General features: G+C 39.3%; 1 protein-coding gene across 1 annotated transcript in view; it reads left to right on the forward strand.

Annotated features, from left to right (window-relative positions):
* The window catches only part of Akap10 (A-kinase anchoring protein 10), a 60,163-nt gene that overhangs the window by 27,345 nt on the left and 15,149 nt on the right, over positions 1 to 17,669 (forward strand). Inside the window, exons 8-12 of the mRNA XM_034505587.2 lie at positions 256 to 392; positions 4,073 to 4,217; positions 6,866 to 7,039; positions 10,313 to 10,422; positions 13,746 to 13,828. Coding sequence (XP_034361478.1) covers positions 256 to 392; positions 4,073 to 4,217; positions 6,866 to 7,039; positions 10,313 to 10,422; positions 13,746 to 13,828 — 649 coding nt within the window. The remainder of the gene's footprint in view (positions 1 to 255; positions 393 to 4,072; positions 4,218 to 6,865; positions 7,040 to 10,312; positions 10,423 to 13,745; positions 13,829 to 17,669) is intronic.

Genomic DNA, 17,669 nt, shown 5'->3' on the forward strand with positions numbered 1-17,669 from the left:
GTCCACATTTGTCTAAGTTTTGCTCCAGTGCACTGAAGTTTGCATCTCCTGGTGCAAGGTATGCGATTTTGTTGTTCCTGTCCCCTGAAAGAATATTTCAAACTTGTCTACTTCAGGTTTCTACATGTTCCTGAAGGGTGTGGAGTGCAGGGGATCCTTTTGACAACATAACAACATAAAAATTCTAACAACATAAAAATTTTAGATAGTGGGGGAACTGCTTCTTGTCTTACTCTTTTGTGTTTTTCTTCCTAGTACATGGAAAAAGAAGATGCAGTGAATATCTTACAATTCTGGTTAGCAGCGGATAATTTCCAGTCTCAGCTTGCTGCCAAAAAGGGCCAGTATGATGGACAGGAGGCACAGAATGATGCCATGATTTTATATGACAAGTGAGTTTGTTTGGTCAGTGTGTTCAGCAGGTGTTTTGAGTATTCACTATGCACTGTGATGATAACTTTGAATAAAATCCACTTCTGTCAAACGAGTCCACAGGACATAGCATAAAAGCTGATTTGGATGAGATAGATACAGAGCTCTCCAGTTGGAGAACAAAACTCCCTGCTGAGGAAATTAAGGGTTTTTCTTATAGTAAGCAGGACCAAGGTGTGGTGCTTAGAAGGGCTTCACAGACAGAAACTTGGTTTAGATCCTTAAGAAAAACTGAAGGGTTGGAGAGATTGCTTAGCTTAGGTGGCTGCTCTTCCCGAAGTCCTGAGTTCAATTCCCAGCAAAGACAGCCTACTCATATAAAATATAATAAGAAGAGGAGGAGGAAGAAGAGAGGGAGGAAGAAGAGGAGGAAGAGGAGGCAGTGTTAGCAGCTTGGGGACATGGCTAGGGGGATTGATTAAAAGTCCTGCCTTGGGGCTGGATGGCTCAGCTGCTAAGAGTACTGCTAGTCTTCCAGAGGTCTGGGGTTCCATGCCCAGCTCATAAGCACCTGTAACTTCAGTTACAGGGGACCTAATATCCTCTGGGTTCTTATGTCACAAAGCTTGTATGTGATACATAGATATCCATGTAGGCAAAACACTCATACACATAAAATAGTAATAATAAAATACATGTAGATTATTGTCTTTTTTTTAAAAAAAAAGAAAAGACAGAAACCCTGCCTCAAAGAAAGATGAGCCATCAAGACTCCCAGCATCAACCTTTGACTTGTACACATTTATGTACACATATGCATGCTCACTTGCACATACACATGTGACTATGCATGCATGCATGCATACATACATACATACATACATACATGAAAAGAGGAAGAAAAGGGGTCAGTCGGAGTTTTCTAGGCAAGTGGGGAAATGTGCCACTTAGCAAGGACCTTACAGAGCCCAGCAGAAGAGCCTGTGTTAGGAACCAGCACTGGGCCCACCGCCCCTAGTAGAAGGAAAAGGAAAGAGGACTTGAGTTTGGGTAATACAGATGTTTCTAGAGCACAATAGGACAGACACTAAAATAATTGGAACGTATTGGAAAGGGTGTAAATGTATCATACCTTTGACCTGCATTGATAATTAACAGGAGGGGTTTTTTTTGATGTTTTTTGTTTTTTCTTTCAGTAATTTTTGGGTTTTTGTCTTTGGTGCTAGAAATTGAATCCACGGCCTTGTACATACTAAGTATGTCCTCTGTCTCTCGACTACAGCAGCCAGTTTCTTATTAGTTTTCACCAAAGACAAGAAGTTGGAAAATAAAATATAACTAACACATCTGCTCAAGCAAATAAGACTATGGCTAGCTCTGTTACCAGTCTTGTTGCCTGGCTAAATTCAATTTATTCTTTACACTTGTCTATTCTTTTTTTGTGTATGAGGAAATTATTTGTATCCATAGACAGATATAAAGGGGTGACTTGGGGATTAAAAGAACTCCACAGGCCTAGGGGCTGGAGAACTAAGTATGTCCTCTGTCTCTCGACTACAGCAGCCAGTTTCTTATTAGTTTTCACCAAAGACAAGAAGTTGGAAAATAAAATATAACTAACACATCTGCTCAAGCAAATAAGACTATGGCTAGCTCTGTTACCAGTCTTGTTGCCTGGCTAAATTCAATTTATTCTTTACACTTGTCTATTCTTTTTTTGTGTATGAGGAAATTATTTGTATCCATAGACAGATATAAAGGGGTGACTTGGGGATTAAAAGAACTCCACAGGCCTAGGGGCTGGAGAGGTGACTCTGCAACTAAGAGCACTTGTTCTTTGAGGACTCAGTTTCTGCTGCCATCACCGTGTCAGGCACCTCAGAACCATGTGTAACTCCATCTCTAGGGGATCTGATTAACACCCTCTTCTGGCTTAAGGGGCACCTATATATACATTTTGCACATTCAAACAGACAACACATGCACACGTTAAAAAAAAATAATAAAAGCAAGAACTCTGTGATGTCAGAGTGAAAGGGGCAAGAATGTCTAGACCAGTGGATGCTAAACATGGAACTGCAGTTTTGTGTCAAGCTGCCTGCATAATGTTTATCTACAGGGAACTGGTGAGATCTCAATGGTTAAGAGCAACAGTTGTTCTTCCTGGGTTTAGGTCCCAGCACCCAATTTTAATTCATAACCATCTATAACTGCTGTTCCAGGGATACAAGGACCAGGCAACGATGTTGTGCAGAGACACATTTGCAGGCAAAACACCCAAACACATAAATAAGATAAATCTTTAAAAACTTTCATCTAGGACCTTGTCTGAAATTCTCTTCCAGTCTTGTGTATTAGATTCTGATTCAGCAGGTTTGAGGGGGAGACTTGAGAATGCTTATTCTTTTGAAAACATTCTAGATAATTCTGATGAATAGTCAATCAGATTAAGCATCTAATCTGGCTTTTCTGTTTTGAAGGTAAAGAACTAAGTCTCATGAAGAGCATTGTTTCTCAAAGTCAGTCATAGGGCAAGGTGGTGGTGGAACTCGATCAGATCTCGTTCTTCATGTTTAGTCCAGGGCTCACCCTGCTGTGGTGGGTTAGTGGGAGGTATTGGGTAAAGAGTGATGGCTGTTGCAGTGGAAAGAGTGCATATTTGAAGCTTGGTCTGGGTGCCTGGAAGTTAAACACATTTAAGAGTACTTGTTAACTCCTTTCCTATAGCACAGGAGAGGTGCTTTTTGGTATGGAAAGGCTGATGAAGAGAGAACAGTTTGTGAATACTGGAGCAGAGCAGTGGCCCGGGCTCCACCCGGTCCAGGCTGCAGTACAGTAACTGCTCAGGGCAGACCTGTTTTCTTTCACCTTAGAAGTCATTCTCTCAAGATTGATGTCTTATGGGTGCTGCTATTTTTTTAGTTGGTTGTCGGGTTGGACTTTCTCCTTTCCTGCTTGTTTATCCCTCTGTTTCCTCTGTGTATCACTACCCTTCTGTGTATCTGTCACAGATGGAGACAGACAGCTCTCAAGTATGTGAAAGTTTTCTTTCCCTGCTTTTATTGCTTTTTTTGTATGCATAATCAAAGTACCAAACATTAGTTGTACTATATCCCATTATGTTCAGACTGTTATGTGTTCTCATCAACTACTTTTTCTTTCTGTTCTAAATCATCTGCAGGTCCTCTAAGGTAACTCTAGTTAAATCTATCCGATCCACCTTTAATACTATTTGTTTTGGATTCCCATGTGTTTATTACAATGCTTCGTAGGTGTGGTTGTGTGTCTCAATATTATCTTGTGCACAAATCTTTGTTACTCTTTTCAGGGAAAATGATAGGGTCTGAGCTAAGAAATTTTCTTACAAACTACTATTTAGGGCTTAAATAGCAAACAGGTCCCATTAAGTATGTGTAGCTGGTTGGTGTCTTTGCTTCTGTATAACCTGACTCAAAACTCTCTTAAGTAGCTGCAGAGTTGGCTAGGTAGGAACTGAAGATGTTTGGAAGACAAGTGAGAAGCAGCATGTTTTCTAGAGGATGTGAGAATCAGTAAAAGGTTACTCAATAGCACTTTCCTTACCTGGGTCTGCAGTTGAATGTCTGAAGTGGAATCAACCCCAGATTAAGAGTGTCTGTAAATATAGACAGCTGTTTAATCTTGTGTGTAATTTGGTTATACTTCAAATCTTTTGCCATAGGTACTTTTCCCTCCAAGCCACACACCCCCTAGGATTTGATGATGTTGTGAGATTAGAAATTGAATCTAATATCTGCAGGGAAGGTGGACCACTTCCTAACTGTTTCACAACTCCATTACGTCAGGCCTGGACAACCATGGAGAAGGTAACCAAGATCTTCAAATGTTAAACTATGAGAAGTTTTACTTGTGGAACTCTGAAAATATAATGTATAACAACTGTGGGAAATCAAAATGGTACAGCATAGTGATTAAGAGCAGAGACTTGAATCTTGACTTGTTGTCAAGATTACTTACTTCTGTAGGCTAAATGGCCCAGGCTGTTACTGCATTTCTAATACCATTTCCTCATCTGTAAAGTAGAAATAATATCAAAGTTATAACAGTATTAAAATAAAGTAATGCAGCACCTGGGAGGCAGAGGCAGGCGGATTATTATCTTAATGACCATCACATTAAAAATATTAACTGTTATTAGCCATAGTAGCAGTATGAGACAAAATTAATTTCTGAATAATTGACAAATATTTATTGATCCTCAAGATTGAAATGCTGATTTTATGTATTTTGATCACTTTTGAGATACCACTAACAGTTTATTAAGTGTTAATATTTATGAATAATTTATTCTAATGAATTAGAACAGATTTATCGGGAGTTTTATTGAGTCCAGGGAAAACTCACGAGTTTGTCACTAAAACATGTCATGATTATCCAGGTTTAGAGAGATTGGCTAAGCACTTCTAAAATGCCATACACAAAAATACTGAACACAGATGCCTGGAAGGTAGCTCAGTCAGACTTGTCAGGATCCTCGGGAACTTCATTTCTTTTTTTCTCTCTATCCTTTGTAATTTCATTTCTCCCTCTCTCTCTTTTGTTTTTATTTTATTTTTTTGTATTTTTGAGACAGAGTTTTACTGTGTAGCCCTGGCTCTCCTGGAACTCACACTGCAGACCAGGCTGGCCTGGAACTCACAGATTCACCGGCCTCTGCCTCTCATAGTGCTGGGATCAAAGGTGTGTGCTGCCACCACCACCTCCTGACCCTCAGTAATTTCCTAAGAAACCAGATATGGAGAAGTAGCTTCTGTAATCCTACTTCTAAGGACCTAGAAACAGGAGGATCCAGCCAGTTGGTAAGCCCCAAGTTCATTGAGCAACCTTGTCTTGAAAGATAAGATGGAGAAGTGATTGAGGAAGACACCCAAAATTAGTCTCTGGTTTCTACATGCATGCACATACACATACATACAAAAAAAGGACTAAATTTAAAAGAATTACTATAAAAGGCAAGTATCAATAACAACCCAAGGTAGTAACTTTTTCATAATTAAAATAAATTTTTTTTCTGATTTTAAAGGTAAGTCCAGGTCTGATGAAATATGAAAGATATAAACTTAATGAGAAATAAAATAGAGAGAAAAATAAGATATAGTTGGGTGTGTTGACACAACACACAACCTGCAATCTTAGATAGGTGGAAAGATGAAATGTTTAAGGCTAGGAGATAATGGGACTTGTTGATTCCTGGAACTCAAAAAATGCTTAGTGGTGCACATCTGCGAATACCCCTGTGCTCAGGAAATCTTTGGGGCTCACTGTCCAGACAGTACAGAATGATTACTGATCTCCAGACCAGTGAGAGACCAAGTCCCTGAGGATCACACACACTGAAATATTAAACAGCAATGAGAAAGGCTGGCAGGAGTTCTCAGAGGTCAGTTCCCAGAACGTGTGGTAGAGCCAGAGAATTGACACTTGTACATTGTCCTCTTACATCTACATGTGGGACATTGCACACAGACACCTACTTGCACACACACACATGTGTATGTGTGCAACAATAAATAAAATTAAATTGGAAAAAAGAAAAGTAAAAATATGAAGTGACGTATTCAACAAGTACTGTTGAATATTTCTAAACTAGTTATTGATGTTATACTAGTAAACAAATGGGGCTTTTGACCTCTGGAACTTATGTCTATAAGAAGACATTTTAATTACAGACAGACATAACAACAGTTGTGCTGAGTGCTGTGAAAGAAGTCTGTAATGGAAAATGATAAATGAGTACTTACTCAGCACCATTAATAATTCTTAAATGACCATAAAAACATTCTTTATTTGGCATTTATTCAACAAGTGCCATTAGTTATTTGGAAACACATAAGAAAACCAGCACTGGAAAGCTTATGTGGATTCAGATAATCTATAACCAGCAATATAAATTGATACATCCCTTTGGTAGGTACATTCGCCATATATCTGAAGGTTAAAATTAAACTTAGCAATCTCATTCCTTATAATGTTTTAAATACTTCTTTTTAATTTTATGTCTGTGTTTGGGTTTGTATACCTGGGTGAAGATGCCTATGGAAGCTGGAGATGTTCTATCTCCCTGCAGCTTGAGCTACAGGTGGTCATGAGCCACCTGATATGGGTTCTGGGAACCAAACTTGGTCCTCTTCAGTCAGTTCAAACTCTTATTAACCACTGAGCCATCTCTTCAGCCCACGTTTCTTATTATTTATATTAGGGAAGACAATTCAGAATTAAAATCATTATGTGGTAAAGATTACCAACTATTTCCTCTCACTATGTAACGTCCATGAAAAGTGGGTGGGCAACAACACTTGATTTTAGTGCCAGTGAAAACTGTACAAAAGGCTAGTAGTGTAAGAAGGAGAGGTACAAGTGTCTCTGTTAATGATAGGCTTGTAGGTAAAGCTATTCAAAGAAGCCTTACTGGATGTATTTGATTTTCGTCTTTAAAATATTGTTCCTCTTTCAGGTCTTTTTGCCTGGTTTTCTGTCCAGCAATCTTTATTACAAATATTTGAATGATCTTATCCATTCAGTTCGAGGAGATGAATTTGTTGGAGGGAATGTTCCACTGGCTGCTCATGGTTCTGTCTGCCTTCCTGAGGAGTCTCACTCAAGTGGTTCCGATGGCTCCACTGCTCAGGTATTAGCCGATTTCAATCTATCAGTGGGGTGGGGGGCATAGAGAGCCTTTCCTTCAGATGCCAGCAGCAGATCCCATTCATACAACCTGCATGACTTTTGGATTGCCCTGACTGTGTTGACATGTACAGAAAAGCTGGGATCAGGTGGGCTGTGAACTTCAATGGAGATGCATTAGAAGCCCAGAAATTCAGCATATTTATTATACACAGCTAAACAAGAAGGTGTATTTTTTATATACAACTGAATTTCAGTATAGGGGCCTCCATGGGGTAGCAGTCTCAGGCTATAATTATCCACAGAGCAGCAGCTGTGGTTGCTATTTTCTGCATACAGCTGTCAATATCCATACTTAGACCAAGAAAAAGCATTGCCATTCCTATGGTTCTGAAGCACTGTGGCCCTTGATATAGCCATGCTCACGTCAACAGAACATTTCCTTAGGATGTTCACTCAGGATGTCGTCTGGGATCATAAACACTCCACCATGTGCAGATTGTTTGTGAGAGTCCTGGGGATGGATCTTAGGTTTATGCTTGCATAGCAAGCACTTCACTCTCTTTTCAGCCCAGTAACCAAGCTCTGAAGAGCTCTTTTTATAATTTGAGGAATTTTAATAACTGAGTTTAAGATACGTTTTTATTACTAGTGAACTCAGATTGTTTTAATTTATAACATTTTTTATTTAAATTTAAACACATAATGTAAAACATTATGTGTGTGATATGTGTGTATGAGTACAGGCACACACATGTCATGGTGTGAGTGTGGAAGCCAGAGGACAACTTTGAGCAGTCGGTTCCAGGTTCTAGGATTGTAACACGTATCCTCCCTCAGGCTTGCGGGGTGAACACTTTTACCTGCTCATTCGTTTCATTGTCGGTTTTTTCTTACTACTTTTAGATTTGTTTTGAACTAGAATGCTATGTTATGTCTTTCTTTATTTAGAAAAAAAAATGTTAGATAGCATACCTTACCTGATTCTCACTAAAATCGCAGGGAGGATATTCCCAAGACAACAAATCAAAAGGAGGCATTAAGAATTTAACTGAGGACTAGGAGATAGTTCAGTTGGAAAAGGCACTTATGGAACCTGAGTTCAATTCACAAAACCCACATAAAGGTGAAGGAAAGAATGTACTCTACAAAATTCTCCTCTGGACTCTGTATGCCCATGTTGCCTTCCCCACCCCAATGTCATGCAAATATGGACATGTACAATATTTTTTAAGTTAACTGATTTTTTTAAATGTATATACTGTGTTGAAATTTCATCCATACATATTAATCAAAGTTCTACTCATTATCTTCCCATTTCCCCTCTCCTTGTAAGGTTGTGTCTTTTGAATTTATTTATTTTTGAGACAGGGTCTTACAGTGTAGCCTGTCTTCCTAGAACATGAATGTGTAGACCAGGCTAGCCTGAAACTCAGAGATTCACTTGACTGCCTCCTGAGTGCTGGGATTGATTGAAGGCATTCACCACCATACCCTGCCTAATTCTTACCTCCTTTCTCCTCCATTCTCAGATAATTAATACATTTTTTCTTGTTTTCTTCCTTTCTTTCTTCCTTCCTTCTTTTCTTTCTTTTGTTCTTTCTTTCTCCTTCCTTCCTTCCTTTCTTTCTCTTTCTCCCTCACCCCTTCTCACTCTCTTGTTTTTCTTTTCTTTTCTCATCAACTTTATTTTTTCTAAGTCCCCTCCTATTTTCATGTCCTTTCATTGGATGTGTGGTGACCCACCCACTCCATTTAATCAGGATTGCCTGCATGAGAATGGGTTGAGGGGGTGTTTGCTTGAGTGAAGGTAGTATGTCAGTAGCCCTCACTGAGAAATAGGACTTCACATCTTCAACTTTAACTGCCTGCAACTCTTTTATGAGCCCTGTTCACCATTCATAGTGGAATGTTGATGGGTCAGGCCTTAGCAGGTAGCCACTGTAGCTGTGAGTCCATTAGTGCAACATCCAGGTCTCGTGCAGAAGAAGCATTTACAGCTTTCCTCCTCATCCTTCAGCTCATCCATTCTTTTCGTGTCTTTTCTGCGAGCTTTCCTAAGTCATGAAGAGATGATACAGATGTCCCATTTGGGGCTGAACCATCAAGATTCACTTGTTCTCAAGAGGTAGAGCCTTCCCTCCCTTTTTACAGAGCTCTGTACTCTGAGTTAATTGATTTTAATAAAGTCACATAGGAAGTGTAGAGCCAGTGGTCCCTATCTAGTGTTCCTCCCACAGCTTCATGATTTACATTCATAATTTTCCCATTGCTATTAAGTAACCTCATACTGAGCCTCAGATAAGTTTCCTTGAAACAAAATTATGCTTTATAAGTTAAGGAAACTTTTGTGTGTACCCCCCCCCAACTATAAATTTCATATAGCAAACAGTGCTAACCTATACCACCAATTAGACAGAGAGGATAGCAATGGACTTGGCTCAAGAGGGTTGCATTAGAGTTGAACTACTGAATGTAAGTGCTGAGATGGCTCACTGGTTAAGAGTACTCTAACTCCAGTTCCAGGGAATTCAATACCTTCTTCTGGCCTCTAAGGATACCAGGCAGGCATATGGTACACAGACATACATGCAAATTAATACTCATACATAAAAAGAAGTCATTGTCAAACCTAAAGTAGACTTGCAAGTTTATGTTTTCTTCTAAGAATTACAGTTTTTAACTAATTATAGTTGGTTTTATATATGGTGTAAGATAAATGGTTTACTTTATTCTTTTGTTTTATAGAAATTGTTATTGTCGTTGTTGTTATCATTATTATTATTTGACAAGCTCTTAGTTTGTAGCTCTTGCTAGCCTAGAACTTGCTATGTAGACTAAATTGGCCTTGAACTCAGAAATCTACCTGTCATTGCACCACCACATCTCACTGAAAATTGAAAGCATTCACATTCCCTGTAAAGGTTGGGCTTTATGTTTATTAGTTAACATATTAGGTAAATGCCCAGATGGCTGAGTTTTCCATACTAGAAAGACAATGTCTGAGGCTAGCATATGCATTGCAGCATAGGTCATTTAGGATGGCAGGTTTGGTGTACAGTACATTTGTGTATGTTGTGCTTTCCTCCTTTCATTGTAATTGCAGAGTGTGTTTCAGAATTGTTGCTTTCATGTTCTCCAGTGAAGGAGTCGGATAAACAAGCATATTTGGAACAACTTTATACTAGTCTCTCATCTTCTAAACTCAGGACTGGTTTTTTTTTGTTGTTGTTGTTTTTTTAACTAATATACTAATAATTTATAATTTCTGTTGTAGTCTAGTGTGAAAAAAGCCAGTATTAAAATTCTGAAAAATTTTGATGAAGCAATAATTGTGGATGCTGCAAGTCTGGACCCAGAATCTTTATATCAACGAACATATGCAGGGTAAGCTTAACTCGTGTGTAAAATTTAGCATCTTTTACATTTAAAAAAAAATTTAAATGCTCAACATTTTCACATGCCCTGTAATATAATATTTAAAGGAAGCCAGGCATTGTGGCCTACCTATCTCAGCACTCAAGAGACCAACACAAATGGATCTTTGTAAATTCAAGGCCAGTTTGGTCTCCATAGTGAATTCCAGGCCAGCCAACATTACATAGTGAGATCCTGTCTGAAAAAACAAAACAAAACAAAACAAAACAAGCAAACAAAACAAAAAGGATGGCTCTGGGACCAGCAGGCCTGAAGACCTGAGTTCAGTCAGTTCCTGGAATCATGGTAGAAGGAGAGAATCAACTCCCCAAAGTTTTCATTTGACCTCCAATGCATGCTGTAGCAAATGCAGAGCTGAATTCATACACATACCAGCCACATGTATAACAACAATACATTTACAAAAAAAAAGTATTTTTAAAGGAGGTCCATGGAGGGCTTCTTGAATTTTCAGTTCTATCTGTGTCTAGGCATGCTACTCAGTCTTCTAGTGACTCAGATGTAACACTCCAACTCACTGAAGGACATAAATGAAGTAATGCATGAAAAGCATTTAAAATAGTGTCTGATGTCAGAAGCACTGGATGCACACCATTCCATCAGCACTCCACTCTTGTGTCCCAGATTGATGATGCCATAGTTACATATTGCAGTCTCGGCTGTCTGCTGGACACATTCCATCTGGTTTACATTTTACCTGTTTTATTTATTCACTTATTTATTTTGAGAAGGGGTCTCACTATGTAGTCTTAACTGGTCTGGAATTCAGTACATAGATGAGGCTCACAGAGATCTGCCAGCCTCAGCTTCCCAAAGGCAGGGATTAGAGGTGCCACCATGTCTGGCCATTTTAGCTTTGTAAAAGTCTTGATCTTAAAATTGAAAATAGGAACAAAAAAAAAGTATTAAAAAAAAAAAAAGAAGCTGAGATTGAGCGCTACATAGTTAATACTTAAGAAACTGAGTTACTTCTTTGTATCTGAGAATGAACTTGGTTGTTCTTTTGAGCCTAGAATGAAAAGACAGTAAGATGTTTCACTTTCTGAAATATCTTAAAAAGTGACTTCCTTCTTAAGTATATTTGATGACTGTATAAGCCCTGCTCTGTGTATGTGTACACAGAGTGTTTGATGAACATATAAACGTATATAGATTTGATTACTTATCCTGTTCAGTCCTTGATCTTAGCAGTTTGTGAAAGAGATTTCACCATGCTTTAATGCTTTTGTCAGAAATTAACAGTGGCATTTGGATGACTGAGAAATCTAGAAAAAAACCTTGAAGGAAAACAAAAACTTTAATCACACTGTCTTTGAAAGTTCACATTGTCTGTGTCAACTTTGTAGTAACTTTTTTTGTGTCTGTGTGTGACTGTGCATATGTGGTCACACATGTCATGTTACAGATATGGAGGTTAGAATACCACTTTGTTGAGTTGGTTTTGTCTTCTCACGGTTATCTGGGTTTGAATTCTGGTTTCCAGGCTTGCTGCTAAAAGTGTCTTTACTCACCAAGCCATCTTATCTCTCTAGCTTTTAAGTCATGTTTAGCAATCATAGTGGTCATTTAAATGATTTTAAATTATTTAAAAATGGTAGATGAAGTGCTTCCTGTGCAAGTGTGTGGACCTGAGTCCACATACCTACATAAAAAAGCCACGAAGAGGGTGGTTTTCATTTCAGACTGGAGAAACAGAAGGATCCCTGGGGCACATTGGCCATCCAGTCTAACTGATTCAACAAACTCAAGCAGGGTTCTGTTCAGTTTTAAGGCCTGGCTCAAAAAGTAAGGTGGATGGGGCCAGTTGGCTCAGTGGGTAAAAACAATTGGTGCTAACTAAGCCTGACTACCTGAGTTCAATCCCGAGACCCACATGGTAGAAGGAAATAACTGACTTCTGTGAGTTTTCCTTTGACCTAACACAGGTGTCATGTTGTATGAGCCTCCCACTCCCTAACTATATATGTAAATACACTGGATACAAATTTACATTAATAGATACAGTGGAGAATGATTGACGAAAACACCTGAAATCACCCTCTGGCTTCCATACATAGGTGTGCACGTGCACACACACACACACACACACACACACACACACACACACACACACACACACATACACACACCCCTGAACAAAGTCCACATGGGCTCTTTCTTGAAGATGAAATTTAATATGGTGGAATTGCTCATTTACTTAGAACCTGACTTAAGAAAGTCAATTGGTAACTGATGGCTCATGCCTTTAGTTACAGCAGAGGCAGTCAGATATTCTCTCTCTAGCAAGTTTAGCAAGTTTCAGGACAGCCAGGGCTACATAGAGACTCTGTCTCACCAAAAAAAAGAAAAAAACAAAAACAAAAAATTCCCAGCAGTCTCAGTTGCAAAATGTTGAATTTAGTATTTTTTATATAAAAATGTACATTACGTAAGTTTTTCCCAAGGCAAATACATTGTGTCTGTTGGTATATTGACATACATACACAGCATATATAAGATGAGAAGGCCTAGAAAGAGTATCTGTAAAATAAGACCCCTTTTCCAAAGTAAAGGAATACATAGGTACCAGAACACATTCTTCTCTTCTTTTAAATTGTAATTACAAACAGCTTTTCTTTTTCTGTTTCTGTTTGTTTGTTTGGTTGGTTGGTTTTTAAATAAAAAATGAGCTTGTTGCAGTAAGCACACATAGCTTGTTGTTCGCTGTAATCACTCAAAAGTGGTGTTCTTCCCTCCCTGTTCAGGTAATCGCTCTAAACTCCATCACAGCATTGCCCACTGCTCACTTTCTACAATAGTAGTATACTTTGTTCTGCTTAGTGATTTCATTCATGAGTTTAGGGGAGGGGTTTGGTTGGTTGGTTTAGTTTTGTTTGGTCTTCAGTATTTCCTGTTGGGCCCGGGGCCTCACCTGTGCTGGCATACAGTGTACTACAGAACTACAGTTTCATCCCGGACTTGTCATCTTTTTGATCATGTAGAGCAAATCAGACTTTTTTATTCTTTTGCAAAATTGTCTTGGCTAGTCTTGTGCCTATTCTCTATATGAATTTTACAACTGTAAGTCACCTAGTGTTATGTTTCATAAACCTTTTTAGGGTTTTAAAGGAATTCCGTTGACTTAAGAGTCTTTCAGTCTTTATGAAAAGAGGCTCTATTTCAAATAAGCCTCACTTTAAATAACTTGAGTCATTATGAGCTGTAGCTCCAGCTTTAGCTATCTATTTAACTTTGAATTTTAGAAATGATATTTGTGTTTTCATTGTATTTAGGAAGATGTCCTTTGGGAGAGTTAGTGACTTGGGACAGTTCATCCGAGAGTCTGAGCCTGAACCTGATGTGAAGAAATCAAAAGGTTGTATGTAGTTTTTTATTTTTCATATTAAGCTTTTGTTCACATAAGATACTAACTCTGAGTGAAGGACTATTAGAAGGTTTAAAGTGGTTGTAACTCCCATGTTTTTACTCGGTGTTTATAGACACACCTGCGTGTGAGGAATTTGTGTACCTCTACAAAGATCTCTTCCTTTGAATAAAAAGTTAGTCAACTTAACTTTGCCTCTACAGAAAGCATAGCAGTAGGAGAGTCCAGGTTGGCCTTGAAGCTGATCTTATAACTCTTTAGTTTATTAAATTTCCTCAGTTACTGAAAATTATTAAGAAATATGTATGGAAGATAATAAGTTAAAATCCGAAGCCTTTGTCTAACGGTTTGTAAAAGAATGGCTTGGTGAAGCCTTAAGATTTAGACTAAAACCTTTTTTTCTTTTGTGTGTATGTGGTCAATTGATGAACTTATGTTCACTCACTCACACAGGCAGGAGTGGAAGCCAGAGATTGATATAGGAGTGTTTTCCTTAGTGATTTCTTCACCTTACTGTTTGAAACAGGGTCTCTACTAACAAAACTGGAAACTTGCCTTTCAACTAGGCTAGCTGGCTAATCCCTCCCAGCCCAGCCATCTCCACCACCTTATGCCCAGCAGGGAGGTTCCAGGGGTGTACTGCTACACCTGACTATTTATGTAGGATCTGGGTTCTGAATACCTTGAGCGCCTTTCCCACTGAGCCCCTTCCTCAGCCCCTCAAGTTTGTCTGTTTCCACTTAGTCCCCCCACCCACCCACCCACCTTTTTTTCGTTATAGCCCTACCTGGCCTAGAACTCAGACATGTGGCTGCTGAGATGAAAGGTGCATATGCACCACCACACCTGGCTGTTCTTTCAAGAGTTCTTTCATAAAAATGTATTATTTATGACTGATTCTAGTTCCAAACAATTGATTCATACAGGAAAATTTTGGGAACAAATAAGAATCCATTCAGATGACATCTTGTCATCATGATTGGATCAACTGTACTGTATTGAGTAAATGATACTAACTTTGTAAAAAGAAAATGCCCACTTTATTAGGTTTAAAATAGAAGCTGTTGTTACTTTCCCTTTTGGATTTAATAGCACTGCTTTCCCTTGTGCTTTCCCTATTTTAAAATTTGGTTTGTTTTTTTTCCTCTTCTTAATGTGGGGTGTATGAATGGGTGCATGTGTGTGTAATGTTTAGAAATGAGTGTGGGCATCTCCCCCTCCTCTCTAGTTTACCATTAGGATTGCATTCACACAGTAACACACCTGGTTATCACATGGGTGCTGAGGATGGGACTCAGGTACTCACACTTGCACTGCAAGAGCTTCACTCGATGAGCCATCTCCCAGTTCCTTAATGCAGTTATATTTTGATAAAGAATTTTACTGCTATTTTGATGCATGATCTACTCTTTTCATATATACATTTTCAAAGAAAATAATACCAAAGTTATTGAAGTAATAAAGAACAAGAGAGTCTGTTTTCTAGTTGACTTTATTTATCCAAATAATCCATTTATTTCCTGTTTTATCAGAGATGTCTAAGATGTTCTGCCGAAAAGAGTGTAGAGAGTAAACAAAAAATGTAACACATGTTTTTGAATGCCAGGGATTACACCCAGTTCCTGGTACATGTTAATTAAGCATTGGTTTACCACTGAGCTGTGCCCATAGCCCCAGAAGTGATTTTTGAGTTCTTCTTTATCTCTACTCATTCTAATTATTTAGTCTTTTTATATCATTTATTCTGAAGACTAATGAAATATCTACTGTGCCTATGGAACTCTCAGGCATAGGAGGAAACAGGCATTCTGTTTTCTCTGTTTAGCTGTGTTCTCTGTGTAACTCATGTGACAGTGAAGGAGACTGTAAACACAGCTTATACACATGGTTAATACTTAGCTCTAAGCATAAAATGCAAGGTAAGACATTGTCAGGGAAGTGGGAAGTCATCTCTGAAAGGTAATCTTCATGAAGGGTAGCCTCAGCTTAGGGTGGGCCAAGGTTCTAGGAGAGAGGTTTCTGTCCAGCAGCATTTCAGTTGAAGGAATGTGTAGAGGGCTGAATTGGAGAATATCACATTGTCTTAGTTAGGGTTTTACTGCTGTGAACAGACACCATGACCAAGGCAAGTCTTATAAAGGACAACATTTAATTGGGGCTGACTTACAGGTTCAGAGGTTCAACTTGAAAGAGTTGGACACATCCTATTCTGTCAAATCTTTCTGATTTGTCATTTGTCTTCCACAAATGACAGTGATGAAAGACATCACTTTCAAACATGGCTGCTTCCTTCTACAAATGAACTTACTTTCATTCTTTGGGATTGTTCCGCACCCCTTCCAAATCCCCTCAGCCGCAAGAGAGACACGGGAGGCAGTGTTTGGGTAGTTACTACAGCGAGGCTTTATTCTTGTATCAGCTGAAGCGGAAGACCCCAAGCCCGGAAAAGGCACTGCTTATATGCACCCTAGAGTGGCGTGTTCACTTCTGATTGGCTGTTCACTCATCACCCCATATTACGCCCTGGGATGGGCAGTGACTTGACGCGCTTTCGCCTCTTGTACCTGCACAGTTTAGTTGTTTACTTGTGGGAGCACTGGATGCCAGCGCCATCTTGTAATGGCGAATGTTGTCACCGCTCGCCGTGGCTCCCTACATGGGATTAAAAGTGTATATAGTAAGGGTGTGTCTGTATTCCAGCCACAGGGTGTAAAAATATCTTCTATTCTGATGTAATTCTGGCTTTGGAGGTTTACTGCCTCAGTTAACCTAGGCTTAGTCCTGGAAGTTCTGCATCTTCATCTGAAGGCTGCTAGCAGAATACTGACTTCTATGCAGCAAGGATGAAGGGTCTTAAAGCCCACGCCCACAGTAACACACCGACTCCAGCAAGACCACACCTTCTAATGGCCGAGCATATATAAACCATCACACACATGATCAAGGGACAGGACCAGTGTGTGTGTGGAGTAGAGTGAGCAGAAAAAAGATTGGCAGGTAGATGGTGGTGAGGACCACTGCTAAGTTTAGAGGGTGATGGAGACTCATGGCATGTTGGATTAGGGAGGTGATGTCACATGAGTTCTGTTAATGAAGGAATTGTTCTAGCAGCAATTTGGTATAAAAATATCTTTTATTCTGATGTAATTCCGGTTTTAGAGGTTTACTGCCTCAGTCTGCTAACCTAGGCTTAGTCCTGGAAGCTTCTAGCCTCCACACAATCTAATCTAGGCCTAGAATGTTTTCAGCCTCTGAGACTTACTGCTGAAGAAGCTTACCCTTTATAACTCTTTCTGAACCCTGGCTGGATGGTTCAACTTAGCTGTTCTGGCTCAAAAAACTCCTTTCCATGCTGACTGATTCAAACTTGCTTGTCTCTCAGCCTCTGACTTTTTGTTTTGTTTTGTTTTGTTTTTTTTGTTTTTTGTTTTTTGAGACAGGGTTTCTCTGTGTAGCCCTGGCTGTCCTGGAACTCACTCTATTGACCAGGCTGGCCTCAGAAATCCACCTGCTTCTGCCTCCTCCTAAGTGCTGGGATTAAAGGCGTGCGCCACCACTGCCCGGCAGCCTCTGACTTTTTGCTCTGCTTGGCCTCAGACTAACTCTAGCAATCTGTTTTAATTTTCTGACTCTTTCTCATTCTCTGACTTGTTCTGTCTTCACCTGTATCTAGCTTGTTCTAACTCTGCAACCTGTCTCTGTACTCTGTACTCTCTCTGTCCCAGTAAAACTGGCTTCTTTCTTCACTGTTCCCTCTTAGAGTTTCCCTTTTCTCTCTCCTCAAGAGAATTGGGCACATCCTATTCTGTCAGATCTTTTTGATTTGTCATTT

Source organism: Arvicanthis niloticus, chromosome 6 (assembly GCF_011762505.2).
Source record: "Arvicanthis niloticus isolate mArvNil1 chromosome 6, mArvNil1.pat.X, whole genome shotgun sequence".
Classification (NCBI taxonomy): Eukaryota; Metazoa; Chordata; class Mammalia; order Rodentia; family Muridae; genus Arvicanthis; species Arvicanthis niloticus.